This window comes from Plectropomus leopardus, chromosome 20 (genome assembly GCF_026936395.1).
Source record: "Plectropomus leopardus strain MGB_pleo_1.0 chromosome 20, ASM2693639v1, whole genome shotgun sequence".
Taxonomy (NCBI): Eukaryota; Metazoa; Chordata; class Actinopteri; order Perciformes; family Serranidae; genus Plectropomus; species Plectropomus leopardus.
In genome coordinates this window covers 16,115,542-16,133,736 of record NC_142195.1, presented here as the reverse complement: position 1 = coordinate 16,133,736, position 18,195 = coordinate 16,115,542, and the positions used below count along the sequence as shown (strand labels likewise).

The 18,195-nt window shown below is 38.7% G+C and overlaps 1 protein-coding gene across 1 annotated transcript; it reads right to left on the bottom strand.

The window, feature by feature from the left end:
* Window positions 1-4,422: 4,422 nt before the first annotated feature.
* Window positions 4,423-17,014, bottom strand: inpp5ja (inositol polyphosphate-5-phosphatase Ja). Its single transcript, XM_042509363.2, has 13 exons — window positions 16,047-17,014; window positions 13,190-13,813; window positions 11,092-11,199; window positions 10,808-10,916; window positions 10,600-10,716; window positions 10,023-10,198; window positions 9,269-9,380; window positions 8,948-9,057; window positions 8,651-8,861; window positions 8,206-8,343; window positions 8,054-8,119; window positions 7,871-7,975; window positions 4,423-5,462 (listed from the first exon to the last, which is right to left on the bottom strand). Exons 2-13 carry the CDS (start codon window positions 13,807-13,809, stop codon window positions 4,992-4,994), a joined length of 2,343 nt encoding a protein of 780 aa, XP_042365297.2. The 5' UTR covers window positions 13,810-13,813; window positions 16,047-17,014; the 3' UTR covers window positions 4,423-4,991.
* Between the last annotated feature and the right edge of the window lie 1,181 nt (window positions 17,015-18,195).

Sequence of the window (18,195 nt, the reverse complement as noted above, 5' to 3'; positions counted from 1 at the left end):
TTTACTGTACTTTATGTGGTTTTTATATTTCTGTCAAATTTCACTTTTACTAAACAAAATCTCTTTCATAAAATTTAGTAATTTACTTTTAGTAGAGGTAAATGCTGGTATTTCTACATTTCTACATAGAAATGTAACAGAGTAAAAGTATTTTACTCCAGTTTTACTCCAGTATCTATGTATTTCTATGTACTAAGCATTTTTGCTACTTTGTTACTACAAAATAAAATGGGAGGATTTTCTTTTTATCATTTAAGTTGTGATGAAGACCTTGTTTTTCATCAGGTGTAATACATGCTCCCCTTTTGAGGTGGTGAACATGTTAAGAAAGAAATACCAACAATTACATGAAGGTTCACCTACAATGCTTAATCACATTTAATGTAATACAATTACTTCTGACACTTAAGTACAGTAAATATCAGATACTTTAAGGTTTTTACTCAAGAAATATTCTAATAGGTGACTTCAACTTCAACCAAAGTAATTCTCCAGTAAAATATACTTTTACTCAAGTATGGATTTAGCTGGTATGGTTTTAGCTGTATGTCTATTTCTGTGTATGTACATTTTACAAAATAAACTGGACAAAAATTCCTTGTATGTGAACACATATTCAGACAATAAAGCTTTTTTTGATTCTGATGCATCTTTAGAGGTTATAGCTTTAGAGGGCGGAAATCAACGGTATAGTGGAGGGTTTACAGCCACTGGAACATAAAGGAAAGTATACTCACTTCCTCTTTGGTCACCTACCCATGTACCTAGCAGCACACCCACCTCATAAACTACCACTACACTGCTGACTGAAATATTTAATTCAAGGATTTGTCTCAATTTAAGGGCACTTAGAGTCTTTAAACAGTGGTAAAATAAAGTGTTTCATAATTTAAGATTCTTTAGATGTTGAAGAGGTGATTATACATGTATTTCACCAGTTTGAGGATCTGTTTGGGCCTGAAGGCAAGGCAGCTTTGCTCAAATAACAGATTTCACATGAACAATTTACATTGGCAACAGCCAGCATTAAAATGACGTTCAAAATCAATAAGCAATAAAAAGCAGAAACAAAGTGATCATAAAATGGGATAATGTAAAATAAGAATTCAAACCAGGAAAGCAGATTCACTGCAGTTGCCCCAAGTACAACAAAATGAAGAGGAGAAAGTATCCATTGTTTTTTTTATAATTGTAAAAACCCTGAAGAGTGCAGTATTAAGCATTCAACTTATTTTAAGTATTTCTCGAGGCCTAAAGAGGTGGATGTGAAATTTACACTTATCAATATTATTATCAAGTAGCCTGTTTTACTTGTTTGAGGACTTATATAAGCCTGAACACACGGCAAACAGCCACAATTTGGTGCTTTATAGGCCAAGGCAAACATTAAGGAAACATACAAAAACAGCAACAAAAACCAGGACCATAGGAAATAAGACAGAATAAAAAAAAATTTTTTTTTTAAATGTTACAGACTTGTTAAAAAAGATTTCTGCACACATACATCTATGCAGTGTTTCACTTTATTCTGAGCTTCTGATGCTCTGATGAAGGTTTAACAGACCGAAAGCTCAGAATAAAGTGAAACACTGTATAAATAAATGTGTGTGGATATTTTTGTTTTTTTCAAGTTTGGACTTGTAAAAACTAAGCCGGGTTGAGCAGTAGTCATCTTTCATTAAAAATGTGATAACATGAAATAAAATACTTAAAATGAAAAAAGATAAAGAATAGATCAGAAGTACAGTTTATAGACGTGCAAACACAACAAAATAAGAGTTAAAAGTATCCAGCATTTTACTTATTGTAAGGATTTTAAAGGGGCTTATGAGGTGAGAATATCTTGTATTTTGCTTATTTAATAATTTTAACAACACCAAAGAGGTAACAATATAATGTGTTTCACTTAGTTAAGGATTTTAAGGATTAGTAGAGGCTTAAACGGGTGACGGTCTCTCAGATTTCGTTTATTGATTTTAAAAGGAGAGATAATAATAAAAAAGAAAACAACAACAAACATTTAACCAATTTTGAGGATTTTTATAGGCGAGGATATCTAATGTTTCATAAGAAGAAAGTGAAAAGATAGAAAAATAAAGATTTTATTGATTTTTTTTGTCATCCCTCTTATTATCTAAAGGCCCCTTAGATTTTTTTTCTGGTCCGAGCCCCCCAGTTTAAGACCCACAGACTTAAAATGACCTTTTCCTTATTTGAAAAGCTCATTTTAAAATCACACCAGGGAATACCATCTTCTCTACTATAAAACAACATATTAAATAAACACTTTGTTTGTCTCATCAATATGTAGAGAGGGAAAATAAACTCTCAGTGCCAGTTGTTTGAGTGGATCTGCAATGATGATTGAGACTTGACCCCTTATGCAGCGAGCTGTGTGGTCGGGATCATATGCCTTATTTATAGCTGCCCATCAGATATTATTCAGGGAATGATTCCTCTGTGTGTGTGTGTGTGTGTGTGTGTGTGTGTGTGTGTGTGTGTGTGTGTGTGTGTGTGTGTGTGTGTGTGTGTGTGTGTGTGTGTGTGTGTGTGTGTGTGTGTGTTTTGCCTCTCCTCCTGGTGTCTATATTTGGTTTTAGACCTGCTTACTAATCCAAAGAGTGATTATCTTGATTACAAACATCAGGGGAAACCATAAGCTGTGTACATGCCTCTTGAGAAACCTCAAGACCCTTTTTGCCTAATTGTATGGATATTACAGTTTTGTGATCAAATGTCAGTCTTTCATGCCATTTGAAGCTCCATCAGCATATCAATGATTTCCTGCTGGACAAGCTGTTTTCCATCAGCTGCTGTCCAACCTAACGGACCAGTCGTGTGTCTTTACGCAACTTGAGCCCACGTTTAAACACAAATATACTCTTCATCTTAACAGTTTGATAGTGTTTGTCCAATAAACAGCATCTTGTCAGTTTTCTTTCTGTTTATTCCTGTTTTATTTGCACACTCACACAGTTACATGACACGTGTTTTTTCCTGGAAGCAAAACAAATGTATTAGCCTAAACACACACACTCACTGACCTCTATAGAACAGGGGCTGTATTCACAAAGCTGCTAAGAAATGTAACATTGATCTAAGATTAAAGTCACACGTTCACATGTATAGCTCAGACTGACCAAGGTGGCGAAAAGCTTTATCTCTGCTGCTGGATACACCACATTCATTTTATGAATACAGACCAAGAACTATAGAGTTAAAAGTCCAAAATGCATGTTTCACACATTTATGTTTTAACACATAGGCCCCCCCCCCCACACACACACACACACACACACACACACACACACACACACACACACACACACACTCTCTCTGTTATGATCTATGATGCCATCAATACTTCTGTCCTTGTTTTGATACCAGACTGTTTCAGATCCATATTGCTGTCAGTAATAACATCCGTCGCACTCCGACTTTGGTTTCACATTCAATATGTTTGTTTACGTATGATATAGCTTATGAGTCTATAAAAGCACTTGTCGTCGAGAGTCGGGACACATCTTTGACTCCAAGATACACACAGTGTATGAGATGATTCAGAGACTGAGAACTGCAGGGCTACGATGTGGAATGTTTGCAAACTACATTAGATTGCACCACCAAGAATTAACTTCAAAACCTGTTTACATCGTGTTTTAAGTTTAAATTCTGTTGCACCTAAACTTTAAACTCCAATTTAAACTATGATCCAGGGTTGAGTTTAAATCTGCAGATTAGGAGGTTTAACTTTTTTTTGTTAGATGGATTAAGCAAAATAATCAAGTCCCTCAAATAAACTTGAGTGACAGATTCAACGTACTTGACTTTTACGATGATGAATTTTTTTCAAGATACCGTTTCACCAACAAAGCTATTTTGGAGCAGAACCGGAGGATTGGCAGTGACAGACAGAAATGCCGTTGTCCGTTTTTGTTTTGTTTTTTTTAAATCTTATATGGCCAACATTTTCTTTTGAAAGGAGGAAAAATGTGAGTCTCTCTACCGAGCCATCATGATTACCATTAAGCCAGCAACATTATAAAGTTAATAGTTAACACCCTGATTTAAGACTTTTTAAGGCTTTTTTAATGCTACTTGGAATGAGGTTTATCACTAATTTTATAATAACCAAAATAGAAGAGAGACAATTTTATGTTGCCTACATGTGCATTATGACATAAAACACAAAATTTCTTTTGTCTAGTGAAAAAGTTAGATTATCTACCTTAAATGCTGAAATAAATATCCTGTTTTGAGTGAAACACATGGAAGAAAATTACTATATTATCATAAAAGTATCTATTTGGTTGGTATCTGGCAATTATTAATATCTGGTTTTCTTTTCGATTCTGTGCTTTTCAGTCTGCTTGTGAGATTCCACTGCCTGGATTCCCAGCAAGACAATTTTAAGAAGAGGACTTTATTAAACTTAAAAAAAAAAAAAAAATGTAATTGACATTACCAATTATTTGAGATTTTACAATGCAACGTCAGAGAAAACGATTCAGATGATCCTCCTTTCCATGTCTGAGCATTTTTAAGACTTTTGAAAGATTAATTTAAATGATTTTAATACCATTTAAGGCCTTATTTTTAGATTAATGAATTCAATGCCTTTCAAGACTTTTTAAGGATGCATGGGAACCCTGAATATGACTCTCATCTCTGTTGATGAAAGTTAGTTGAAATTCTGTTTATATAAATAAACTTGACTTTACTAAACCCAGATTAATTTTTAATGGTGCAACAGAACTCTGCTTAAGTGTAAATCTGGATTAACTGATTTTAAACTTTGTTTTACTAAACTCTAGTTAGAGCTAATCTGAGATTAAATCAATCCTTGTTGGTGCAACCCAGCCTAGGAGTCACTACATGTGCTGCTTCTATGAGCACAGTGACTTTGTGGGATCAGATCTGAAGCTGAATACATGGATGTTGCCGTCGTTCTCCATGTACAGCACCTCCTTTAAACTACTGATGTTTATATTCTATGGAGTGTCAGTTTCCCCTGTCTTTCCTATCTGTTTGACCCCTGTGGGGCTAACCTGAGCTGGTCTGTGCTCACCTAGGATGGCAGCGATCAGGGCCTCCGGTGCAGTCACCCCGCCGCCTGGAGACACAGGACTGCGGGGACTGAGTGGGCTGATGACGGGGGACGCCACAGTGTCAGGGGAGACCAGTCGCTCCTTCTTAGCAGCAGAGCAGGGTGAGCGGCTGCGAGTCTGACCTTCTTTGGAGCGAGGACAGAGGCTGAGGCCCTGCAGGGAGGGGATGGGGTTGGAGGACAGAGCAGGAACAGCGGGGCTGCGGCTGCGACGGTGGCGATGGTGGTGTTTGCCGGTTTTGGGGCTTGGGCTGCGGGAGTTTGGAGCGAGCAGAACCAGAGTGCTGTCGTCTTCTGAGCTGACGTCTGAGCCATCAGAGCGGTGCGCGGTGGGGCTGTGGACTGGAATCCTGATCTGGGTGGAGGAATCAAGAAAAGATAAGGGCATGAGCGAGGCCAAAAGTCTGTGAGAACACCTCTCCATACTCTTTACTGAGGTCAAAGAAACAACAATGTGGAAGCACTACGAATAAAAGTCCTGCATTCAAACAAGTAAAAGCACAGAAGTATTATCAGCAAAATGCAGCTGTGGAATGTAACTAAAGTACATTTACAAGTACTTTACTTAAGTACAAATTTGAGGTATTGAGTTATTTTTTATTCCACTTCATACTTAGACATTTTTTATATTTTTTAAGCCTTTAAAATGATTGACTATCTGATTAAACAATGCAAAAGTCCACCTTTAACTACAAGAATCTCAAAAGTGTATTTAAGGATTGTATTTGAGAAGGAGTATATTCCCTCTGTGGTTCAACACAATGCATCTGGGCACACCGGTTTTCCCAGTTTGATGTGACAGAACTTGCCTGCACTGAGCTGTTTTATAAGCTTCATCCAGCACCTTTAAAATGAACCAGGACACAGTTTGTTGCCCAGCACCTGTGGCCACCTTCACTAATCCTCGTGTCCCTGGAGCAGGTCAAAAAATCTTGTGTAACAAATTTCCTAGAAGAGTGGAGGCTGTTTCAACTCTGTCCCATGTGGCTGTAAAGCTCACCAGTCAACGTGTTTGTATTTTACTGTTTTTACTTTGAATTGTGTTGCTTTAACTCTGAACTGTGTCTTTTTTTGTATTGTGTTGTTTAAACTTGTACAGCGTATTGAACCTACATGTGTGTATGAAATGTGCTGTATGAATTAAACAACCTAAAACATCCATATATGACAATAAATCCAGACATTTTTTTTTAACATTTAAGGAGCTGAAATCATATCATAGAAGCCATTAAAATGAATGAAAACAATGAATTAATCAAAGCACTTGCTCATTTATTTTCTGTCAAGTGACTTCATTGATTAATTTGTAGTAGTATCTCAAACGTATCTCAGTAGAAGTATCTCAAAGTTGCACATAAACCGTTCAGAATTCAATTATGTTCCACCACAAAAAATATCGTCATGGTGGATTTTAACTCTAAATGAACTCATAAATCATTAGCAAAAACATTTATATTTAATTATATTTAACCGGTAATTGTAAAAATGATCATTAATGGTCTTAACAGACCTTTTATCGACCAAAGCATGAGTAAATTTATTCTTCATGAATGGTTAACTAATTTCAGCAAATAAAGTGATGTTTGAAAAAAGAAAAACATTGCAGATTTATTTTGTATTTCATTTGTCATCAGGACTCAAAAACATTCTCAGTTTCTGGAGTATCTCCTGAAAACACTGTGTTAAAAATCTACACACCATAGATGAACATACTACACACCATGTGTGTTCTTTAGTTTATACTGTGCAACTATGAATAATAGACATACAGTATCTGTATAAGTAAAATTTATATATATGTCGTATTATTTTGTTTTTATTTGATCTAATTTTTATTTTTGTGACATTTTTGCCCTATTTTCTTTTTTTTAGCACTGAGTCACACTTTATATCTTATATCCCCCATTTATTTCCAAATGACACTCAGATCCACTGTCCACTCCAATGGATGGATATTTTTGAAAAATTACCTATTATTAGCTATTAAAGCTATTAATCTTCTATAGAATACTTCGACATTTAAGTAATACAGCACCCGATGTTTACTTTATACACAGTTTAAACATAAATTATGTCCTTTGATATGACAGTTAATAGATTAAAATGTGCCTCACATTTCACCACATGGTCGGCCACGCTTGCTTAAAAAGGGGACGTGGCTCCAGAGCAGTTCATTTTCGATGATGTGAAACACTGCGATTGGATTTTGGTTAACCAATCAAAAAAGTCTGTGTATTTGGATGTCAGGTGATGGTAATCATAAATCTATATGTCCAAGGAAAGTTACGTCAACTGTAATGGGGATCTGAATTTGTTGAGGAAAGTATTTAAGTAAATGTACTTCCTACACTGTTAAAATATGACATCTGGGCACTATGGTTTTTCCAGTTTGGTGTGGAAGAACTTGACAGGCCTGCACAGAGCCCCAATCTCAGCTCCATCAAACACCTTTGGGATGAACTAGAACGCAAACTGTGAGTCAGCCTATCGTCCAACATCAGCGACTGACTTCACTTCTTCTCCCTGCAGCCCAGTTAAAAAATCTTGTGCGAAAACTTTTCCCTTTGCTGGCAACTTCATTTGCTATTTTGTGATTTTTTTGGGTCGACATCCATTTCGCTCCCAAGATATTTGAGTTGAAAACGTTATTTCTTTTGTTTGACCTGTTATCACACATGGCTATAACGCTTGGGAGTCCTCATACTTATGGCCATATATTATATCGAATATCCATTCATGAATACATCGCCGGACTTCTGTTACCTGGATTGGTGTTGACAATCCAACGATGCTGTTCATGTTATTACTGTAGTAACCCAGGATGTATTCACCTTCGTCTCTGGGCAAATCCTCCTCTGAAAATGTCACCTAGTGAGGAAAAAAATTGAAAGAAATAAACTAAAATTCAGCTGTTGTACAAAATAAGCATGTGAGCGTGTGACACACCTGTGTTGCATGCTCCCCCTTGGCCCATATGTATGCCTGGTAATCTTTGTGATGTCTGAATCCGACCTGTGCAGCAGCAACACATAGACATCTTTTTGAAAAACTGACACTGGGCGTCAGCTTGTAAGAATTTCTTCTGAGCTGAGAATTACCTTGTATATTGCCACCCAGTCCCATGAGCTGCGCTGATAAGTTGATGCAACAGTGAATCTAACTGTAGCATCTGAGACTTTACACCACTCGTTGTTTACCTGCAGCTCCACAAGGGGCATATCAACCTTGAATGGGAACTAGAAAAAAAGAGCACAAGGCAGATAATTAAAGCATAAGACAGCAATATGAAGATGTCATTATTAAAGGGGAACTAAAGGCTAAAATACCAATTCCTTTGTTATTTTCATGGACTGGGAAAGTTCAACCAAAACACCCCATATCTGTGAAAAGGACCTGTATATTATCCTATGTGGCAAAGAAACGCATCGTGTTGGGAGCTGTTCATTGTCTCAGACCACAGAAAAAATATGTACGAATTTTGGAAAATGAGTGTAGTTCCCCTTTAAAAGTGCTAATCATGTATTAGAGGAAATATCGCCTCACATGCAGTGAAAACACTGCAGAAACAGGCTTGTGGTCGCTGATGGTGAAACCCATGTGACTTCGGTACACATGCTGCGTCACTTTAGTCGCCCCACCCAACCACGAGGTCAGACCCCGCTGCAGTGCTGCATTGTGGGTAGGAACTGGGGAGCCGGTACGACGATGGCGCCACAGGATGCGATCAGTCCAGGCAGGTTTCCTCTTCTTTGCACTGACAGGGAAGATGCAAAAAAGGGACAGCAACTGTTTAACAGCTGTTCAGAAAAATGAAATATGAAGAGGGAGTTTGTGACAGACCTGGTGTCGTACGTATGCGTGCCCACATCGAACTTATAAGTGGGTGGGAATTTGAGTGGTCCCTCAATGAAGCCTTCAAGGATGGACTCCGTGTTTTTAGCCATGTTGAGCTGTGAATCAGACAAATGATGGGAGAGGCAGAGCAGGTCACATGCCTGATGAGTCTCATACACCCTGACAGAAGGCGATGTTAGTTAACGTTGTGCTACAGCGCTCTCTGCTGGTTGCAGATGGGGATTGAGAGATAAACAGGTGGTGTAAAGCCTTCCAGAAAAATCAATGTGTGTTGGTGAAGGGGTGAATGTCTTAAAACTGCCTCACCTGATCTCGCTCCCACAGAAGAGGCAGCTTATTGCTGTCGATGGCACATTTCACCACATGGATGTCGTAGTCTTCGATACGGAAATTCAAATCCCCAAACCAAAACAAGACACTGGGGACAGGAAAAAGACATTTTAAATAAAAGCTGTTGGCGGTTATGAAGGTGCTTCTGTTTTATCCTCCATCGAAAAAAGTATTCAACTTTTCATCGCTTCTGAAATCTGTGATCCTTGTTGTCGACACTGTCACACTTTTTCTTCGTTTGTTTAATTATGTTCTCTTTTTGAAAAAACATTAATTCTGCATGCTTAGCTCCTTTTTGGTGCATGTCTACAACTCTATGATAATCCTGCCGTGAGCAGAAAAAAACTGAAAAAAGCAAAGTGATGTTGATTGATTTACCTATATTGTGTAGCAGGCCACATATACTATATTTTAGCCACAGGCCGTATAAAATCTGTCTGTATGGACTTTGGACATGCCTGTTTTAAGCCAACATTTTATAAGACATTATTTAGAATCATTCATATCTTCATACATTTAAAAACTACTATTACCACGACTAACTATATAGCACTATTTGATAAAGACCCTGCGTAGCAGCTTTAAAGATGTGCTCAACATTTCAGATCAAAACAGATTCTATTATGATTACAAGCCAAAGAACTGTTTTTTGGTACTGTTTGGCACCATGTTTTGTTTGGAGTGTGAATTAATTAAACTCATATGTTAAAAAAAAAAAGATGTCACGCACTCGTGGTCCAGCACGCCGGTGGCCGTCCCTCCTTCAAACTGCTGCTGCTGCAGGATGCTTTCAAAGTCCTCCATCCGCTGCTCCAGGTTCCTCATGTGAGCTGGCAGGTGACAGTTGAGAAAGCACACTGGGTGACCGAACAGTGTCATCCTGGCGCTGACACCCCCTTTATTCCCCTTAGAGCGAGAAAAAAGGACAAAGAGAGGACACGATAAGAAATAGATCCCTTATGCATTAAATAAAGCAGTTTGTATATATCAACCACCTCTGTGTTCAGGGACAAAGTCAGGATGTTTTTTTTGCACAAGTCACACAACCAGAGAGCCAGACAGCCTCCTGCTGCACTGACCTCAAAGAGAAGGAGACTGCACCAGGGTGATGCTGACATCAACACGCACAGGAAGGTCACATACTGACATATGCACCCACGCATGCACGTGCCTGCTGCCGGCAGGAGGGAGCACACACACCACCTTTGAACACACCACACCCCTAAAGCCCACTGACACAAACCCACCACAAATGACATAATAAATCTCAGAATTCAGAGGAGTGCTTTTCAATGCGTAGCACGTACCCAGTATCCCCCAAGTCCTGTGCGAGTGCTCTGAGTCTGCACACCTCGGAGGAATGGAAGATGGCAGAATTTAGAGAAAACCAGCAGCAGCACTCCCTGCATACGCTGGGATGCCACCTAAACGGACAGGACGAATGAAAAATAATGTATTAATGGCCACATTGTAAAAAAAAATCGACAGTATGAGCAGATTTAACTCCATACTGACCAAAACATATCCAAAAGGACTGAGCGTGTCCATGCAGAGCTCACTCCACTGGTCTGAGAAAAGAACATCCTTCAGCCGCTTGTTTATCATGGAGTTGACTTCCTGGAGTCTGTGCCGTGCCAGAAAAGTAGAGAAAAGTCATTAACAAGTGAAAAATGAAACGTGAATAAAAAAGGACAGTGACGGGCAACAGGAGGGGACGGATCAAAAACAAACAGATGACTGAGTGGGCACTCGCGGCTGTCTCTCTGGCACTGCTGAGCCTGGTGGAAATACTTGCTTACCCGATGATAAACATGTCAACGCTCCCATCTGAAACATTTGGTCCGAACAGAGAAGTGATGTCATCTGGCGGGACAGCTGATCCCACGTTCCACGTGACAATGTACACCCTTTGAGAGGATAGAAACAGTGGAAATACTGCATTAGATTGAAGTACTCTGTGCTGTACTGTGTAGGGTGAGAGAGGACATAATCTGTGCAGTAATCCTCAGAGAAATAGCTTTCATCCCCGCTACTGTATATAGAAAAGAAGATACGCACAATTAAGCACCACTTTGTTCCTCAATGATGACTAAGGTGTGTGTGTGTGTGTGTGTGTGTGTGTGAGTGTGTGTGAGTACTAGAGGAGAGAAAGAGATGGAGCAAACTGTCCCTTAAAAATTAAACTGACAGCAACACTGTTTTATTAAAGAAACAACAGAAGTACCTCATTAAGGCTGCAACTAACATTTATATAATAACTTATTTGGTCAATAAATCATCAAGAAATAGTGAAAAATATCAATTACATCTCCCCTAAATCCAAGATTAGGTCCTCCAGTCTCTTATTTTTTTCAAAATCCAAAGAGATGTATTATTTTAATATAGAAATAGACAAAGAAAAGCAACAGATTCTCACATTTGAGGAACTGAAACCAGCCAATATTTAACATTTTTTGCTTTAAGTATAATGACAGACATAACTTTGGTTTGAGAAGTAGGGGATGTGGAGGTCCTCCCAACATTTCTACAGACATTTCAAGACAATGGTAACCAAAACAAACTCTGGGAAATAATTAGGTTAGTCATAATGTTATATTTTGCCATAATAGTACTAAATATGTTCGATACTCTCCTTTGGATTTGGTTGTTGTTGTTTTTTTTTGGAGTATATCAGAACAAAATCAGCACCTAAATTCGCACTCAGACAGAATCTGACAGCTGGCGAAACAGTAATGATTAAGCACAATTTTTGTGATTTAAAAAAAAATAACATGCTTTTGAAAGTGGGGGGTCACAAACAGGATTTCCAAATAACACCTCAGAGTATGACTCAAGTGATTAATCACTTAGAAATATTTGCCAATTAATTTTCTTCCAATTCGCTACTTGACAAACCAGTTATATCACTATATCAATCATGAAATGGTGCTGGTTGCTGTCTAGATTTGTGATTTTTGAAAAAAAAATCATTTTTTTTAACAATACGTTATAATAAAACAGTTTTTAATATTCATAACTTTATTTTCATTAGTGTATAATTATCTGAACCTAAGACTCCCTGTATATCCGTTACCTTAAAATGAGCCATTTTTTTAGCCATTTATATCTATACAAAGAAAGGGTCCTCATCCACAGAGATCATTTTGTTGTTTCTACAGTAGCCCAGAATGGACAAACCAAACACTGGCCCTGGATAGGGCCATTCACATTTTTCTGTTGGCCACCGTAGTTCTTTTACATTCTTGGCACACAATTTAAGTTCTGACACTAAACCCTGCAGGCTGGACCTTTTAGTCAATTTTAGAGGATCAAGAAAATAGCTTGATCAGTGGTCTTGGTCAATGTGATGCAAGCTGTTGTTTTTTTTTTTTCTTTACTTTACTTTTTCTGCCAATTTTCAGGTCATTCTTTGTAATTTTTACTAATATCTTGCAAAATCTTGGGTCATTTATGAGGTGCTCATTGATTTCTTCCCATATTTTTAAAAGACATCGGGCCAATTTACTGGGTTTCAAAGGGTTAAGTCTGATAGCAGGTCGCTACCATCTTAAGACCTCCGGACATATTTTCTCCTTCATGTAAACAAAGATCCACGAATTTAAACTGAGCATTTTACAGGCAGCTGATGTTTATGAGCGAGGATCACAACAAAAGTATGCCTCCGGGAAGTCTGCCAACAAAATGTGGCTGTGTCACTCTGTCAGGTTCACAAAGCTCTTAGTGAAATTTGCTGCTCTGATTCATGTGACATGAGTCTGGCACACATCAGCTTTCTTAGTGACTGCAGGACAGCTCCTGCAGCTGTATTTAGACATAACAGGAAAAAACATTCACAGAAGCCTTTTAAACCACACAGGCTGAGTAATGTTTTAATAAAGGTGTCAGTATGTGTCTCACCTGAAGTCGTTGTTGTCTCCTGCCGGTTTCTCCGTCTGCACTTGGCTCTGTGTGGAGCTCCCAGGTGAGGGGGTCCTCTGCAGCTGAGGACTGGGTTTGGGGCTGAGGCTCGGGTTTGGAGGGGGCAGGCCAGGGTTCGGGCTCAGGTAAGGCTGGCTGGTGTAAGACTGAGGGCTGCGGGGACTCTGAGGACTGTGACGGGGGAGGGTGGACTCTGTCGGAGAATGTGACAGGGCGTTGGCACTCTGAGGTCCTGGGATACAAACTGGGATCAAGTCTATTTCCTTGGAGGGGTCCACTGAGATTCTGGTTGGCTTTGGAGCAGCTTTAGTCCCCAGAGCTGTCGGTCTTGGTCGGCTTATGCTCACCAGAGTTGCCGGAGTGGACCCGGCCTTTGGCTGCCCTGACTGCATTTGTTCTGTCACTTTGACAGGTGCAGCCTGCACGGGGCTCAGTCCAGACTGTTTCTTAAGTGCCTCTGATGGACTGATGAGAGCTGGCTCCTGGACCATGAGCTGTGGAGGTAAACGTGGACCCACCCCGATCAACGCACAGGGTCCAGGTTGCGCTTTTGGCCCACAAGGGTCCGTGCTGATTCGTTTCTGTTGCATGCGATCCATTAACCTGCAACAGTAAGACAGAAATAAAAACAAGATAATTTGGCTTACAGACAACATGAAAATTACATTTGCATTCTTTGTCCTTCAGGATGTCTTGAACCTGTCTCCACTTAGCCTCATCATCAGTCAGGGAGTTGCTGGTAAACAGGCACAAGAGCAAATGATTGTCTGCATTAAGGGGAAGCTGAGAGATTGCATCCCTTTACCTGTCTACATTAAGCTCCCCTGACATCACCAATGACGTTATTGTGAGTAGGCAAATGAGCTGAGGCAGTGACGGAGGAGGTGCTCAAATCGCTGCTACGTTTAAGTACTGCATTCAAAATTTTAAGTCAAAGTGCATGAATATGAGCATCAGAGCAACTACATAAAGTACTAATTATGCAGAATGGCCCCTCTCAGAATGGTATATGTATCTTCAGATTATATGGACAGGGGTGAAGTACCTATTGCTTGGCCTACTGTAATGTCTCTCTCACATACCGTACCTTTTTGATTTTTTTTATGTCAGTTTGCTTCTTTTCCCCTTCCCTTTATTTCATTTATTTTTTGGAACCCTGATTTTCCTTTTTTTGGGGAAGGACTTGACACTGTAAACTGGTGCTGCAGCAGCACAAGCAGTCACTCACTCAGCTCTAGCATGTTTAGAGATGAATCCTAATTTGGGGGGGGACTAAACCATTTTGCTCCTTTTAGGGGTGAGAGGGGCCTCAGAGAGCTTTTACAATTTTTTTAGGCAAAGTTCAGTCATTCAATCAATTTATTCAGCCATTTTAATTATGACACTTATTATTTAGAAAGAAAATATTGCAAACAAAACCAAACTTTTAATTCTAGGCTTTTAAAGCGCCCCCCTGCCACCCACTAAGATGCCCCTGACTATAGAGTGACCTGGTTCCCTCGTCAAAAAACCTATATTTTGGAATATGGCGGGAAATAAGCTCTGTACAAACAAACATTTACGATACCTATACATTTTAGCAAACACCACTTTTAGGATTTCTGAAACTTGAGTGCAATCGCCAGAGAGAAAAAGCTAATGTTTGGCTTTAGCTGAACCACACAACAGTATCATGATTTAAGGTTGCCACCACAAAAAGGCTTTAAAGCCGTGTTCAGCGAAGGCGTGGTGTGATGATGTTCTGTAGTCTCATTTACCCACTTGTTAGCAACCGGCTTTTTTAAGAACACATTAACATTTCAGTTTGTTTGTTCGTACATTGGGGTATCTACTGACTGATTTTATGTCGTAGAACAAAACGTAAAAGTCTCTTAAGCTTATGTTAACCACAGACCTTATTTAATGCTTCTAACAAAAACCCATCCAAAAAGCTCATAGACTTAGAGGGAACCGGAGGTTCTAAAACATTAACTCATTTCTGGGTTTTAGGACTCATTACTGTGGTCCTCTGTGATGCTCCTGACTATAGGTAAATGTCCAAGCATTATTTTTATGTTGCAGCCAGTTTAGATGGGGCTAATCAAGTACCCAATAATACATCATAATTGATTCATCTTTTATATTTTTTATTATTAATTTGAATCTGCAAAGTATAGTAGCTACTGCTGTCAGATAAATGTAGTGCAGTAAATGTAGTTATTTTCAACCATTGGGGATGAGGAACTAACTTTGTACCTCCGACCTGGATTATATCCTTGTTGCCTAGCAACGCTAATTAGCCTCCTGACCCTTTTACAAAGCAAAAGACAGAAGTGATGTTGATCATTATGGGATAGCATCACAGTGTAGAGCAACGTTCAACAACCATTTGATGTGTGTCACAGCTCTCACACACAGAGCTGCACATAACAGAGCACATCAGACAATGTCAACAGACACTGTAGGTCACGAGGAAGAGGATGCCTGACACGATAGGAGGACCCACCATTTTGTTTACGTGCCCTCCCACACAGAAATCATACACCTGTTTTTAATCATTCATCACATGCAAATTAGGATGTAACAGAGAATCTCATGTGACCACAGTAGTAACCTGCAAAATAAGAGCTTTGGCAATTAATGATTAGACTGTGATGAATTCACTTCAAAAGTAAAAAGGGCAACTTTCGGAGCACAAGTGGGGCCCTTTTTTTGATATTTCATAGTGCATGAGGCTGCAAGCCTGATTGACAGCTATGTTATCTACAAATGCACGAGCCTGGACTCAAAAAAAAGCACCATAAAGCACAATTATATATGCAAAATAACACAATGCTCGTGTAAGCGTCTGTCTTACCTTTCGTGCGTTTTTTTTTTTTATTTCCAAGGTGAACCGCAAAGGTGATCTCACAAATTCACACAAAAAGCATCAGTCTCCTTTTGCCTCGCGCCAATCAATCAGCACCACGGCAGGGCTGTCACATAAAGATCGACTCACGGTCCAGAGACGGACCGACGAAGCCAGCCTGCAGGACGGATGCGACCCCGTCGGTACCGCGAACAGCGGACGTCTCCGTCACGGTGCAGACCGCGCCGCGGGGCTGTCAGGACAGGAGGCGGTCACGGCTGATGCGTCCGGACTCTTGCATGTTGATGTTTGTACTGCGATACAAAAGCCGATTATTAAACCTCATTCTACTTATTAGTGTCTATTGCGCGGCGCAGTTGGCCGGTGCAGCTGTGCACTTTCCGGTCAGCATCCCGCCTCCTGCACCTCCTGCACCTCCTGCACACCGGCAGTACAGCGACCCATCACGCGCGCTCTAAGTGCATCTCTCTCTCTCCCTCTCTCTCTCTCTCTCTCTGTGGGCACCTGAGGGGGCGGGCTGAGCAGCAAAGGCAAAACAAAAATCAGCTGCCAAAGTGCATCCGGCCAGAAATAATTGAGCATCTGTCCTATCAATGACGCATTAATCTGGCATTAGTGCGTCACTGATGGGGGGAATTGATCTGCATGCCAATATTGAAATTTCAGTCTGGCAGGGCTACCTAGGTTATCTGTGATATGCAATCAATTATACCAACATTTGTGCTTGTTGCTTATAGAGTTAGCCTTCATTTTTGTACAGACTATATCAAAATATGTGTTGATTCCATGCAGAAATTACATTATTAAATTGAAATTCCCCCTAATATTGAGCCGGTTTTCCAGGTTAAAAAACAACAACCTTGCACTGTAAAATCGAACAAGTTAATTTTTTTTCTTTTTTTAAATCTGGGAAACCGATTACCTTGAAAAATGTAAGTACAAATAACTGTGAGTCTTAATTTGCGTTTACTCTATATCCAATTGTTAAGTCTCCTTAAAATTGAATGATATGCACTTAATTTTGTGAAGTTGTTGCAACTTAAAAATCACAAGTTTAATGAAATCAATCTTTCTAAGTTTTAGTTACATCAGCAAACCAAGATTGCTGTGCTATATGCATGTATTCTGCAAACTAGTCAATCATATTCGTATATTCATAAACATTTTGACAAAACAGAACTTTCAGATCTCCTAACTTCATTACTGTCAAAATCCTCTTTGTCATGATCAGATTAAATCAGACTAACTTGGTTTACTGAAGTTAACAGAGAACAATGTAATTCCACTTGTCATTTTTAAGTTGCAACAATTTAAATTAAATTAAGTAAAAACAATAAAATTTTAAGTAAACTTAACAATTAGATATTAAGTAAACAAAAATTAAGATTATTAAGATAAATAGTTATATTTACTTTCTGTTTTCAAGGCATCCGGATTCCAAGATTATTTTAAGTGAGATCAACTTGTCAGATTTTACAGTATGGATGATGAAGATTATCATCATCATCATCATCATCATCATCATCATCACCACTTTAGCATTATTACAATTATCATTATTATTATTATTATTATTATTAGTAGTAGTAGTAGTAGGATTTGTTTTTATTTATTTATTTTTTATTAATAATAGTTCTGGAAGTGCCCATAAAGTACATAAATTACTAAGCAGATGAACTGTGCAGTCTGTCAATACACTGTAAAATCTGACAGGTAGATCTCACTTAAAATAATCTTGGAAACCGACTGTGAAAAAGGAAAGTAAATATAACTATAAATTTCAATTTTTATTGACTACTTATCTAATTGTGAAGTTTACTTAAAATTTTGTTACATTTAATTAATTTTGCGAAGCTGTTGCAACTTAAAAATGACAAGTGAAATGTCCTTGTTCTTTGTAAGTGTTAGCAACTTCAGTAAACCACGTTAGTCTGACATAATGAATGTCTGATATGATTGCCTAGATTGCAGAATACAGATATTATTTATATAGCAAAGTAAATTTGGTTTACTGAAGTTGTTAAAACTTAGAATTATTGATTTAATTAAACTTGTCATTTTTAAGTTGCAACAACTTTGCACAATTAATTAAATGTAGCATTTTTTGTTAAGTAAACCTAATAATTCAAGCATGAAG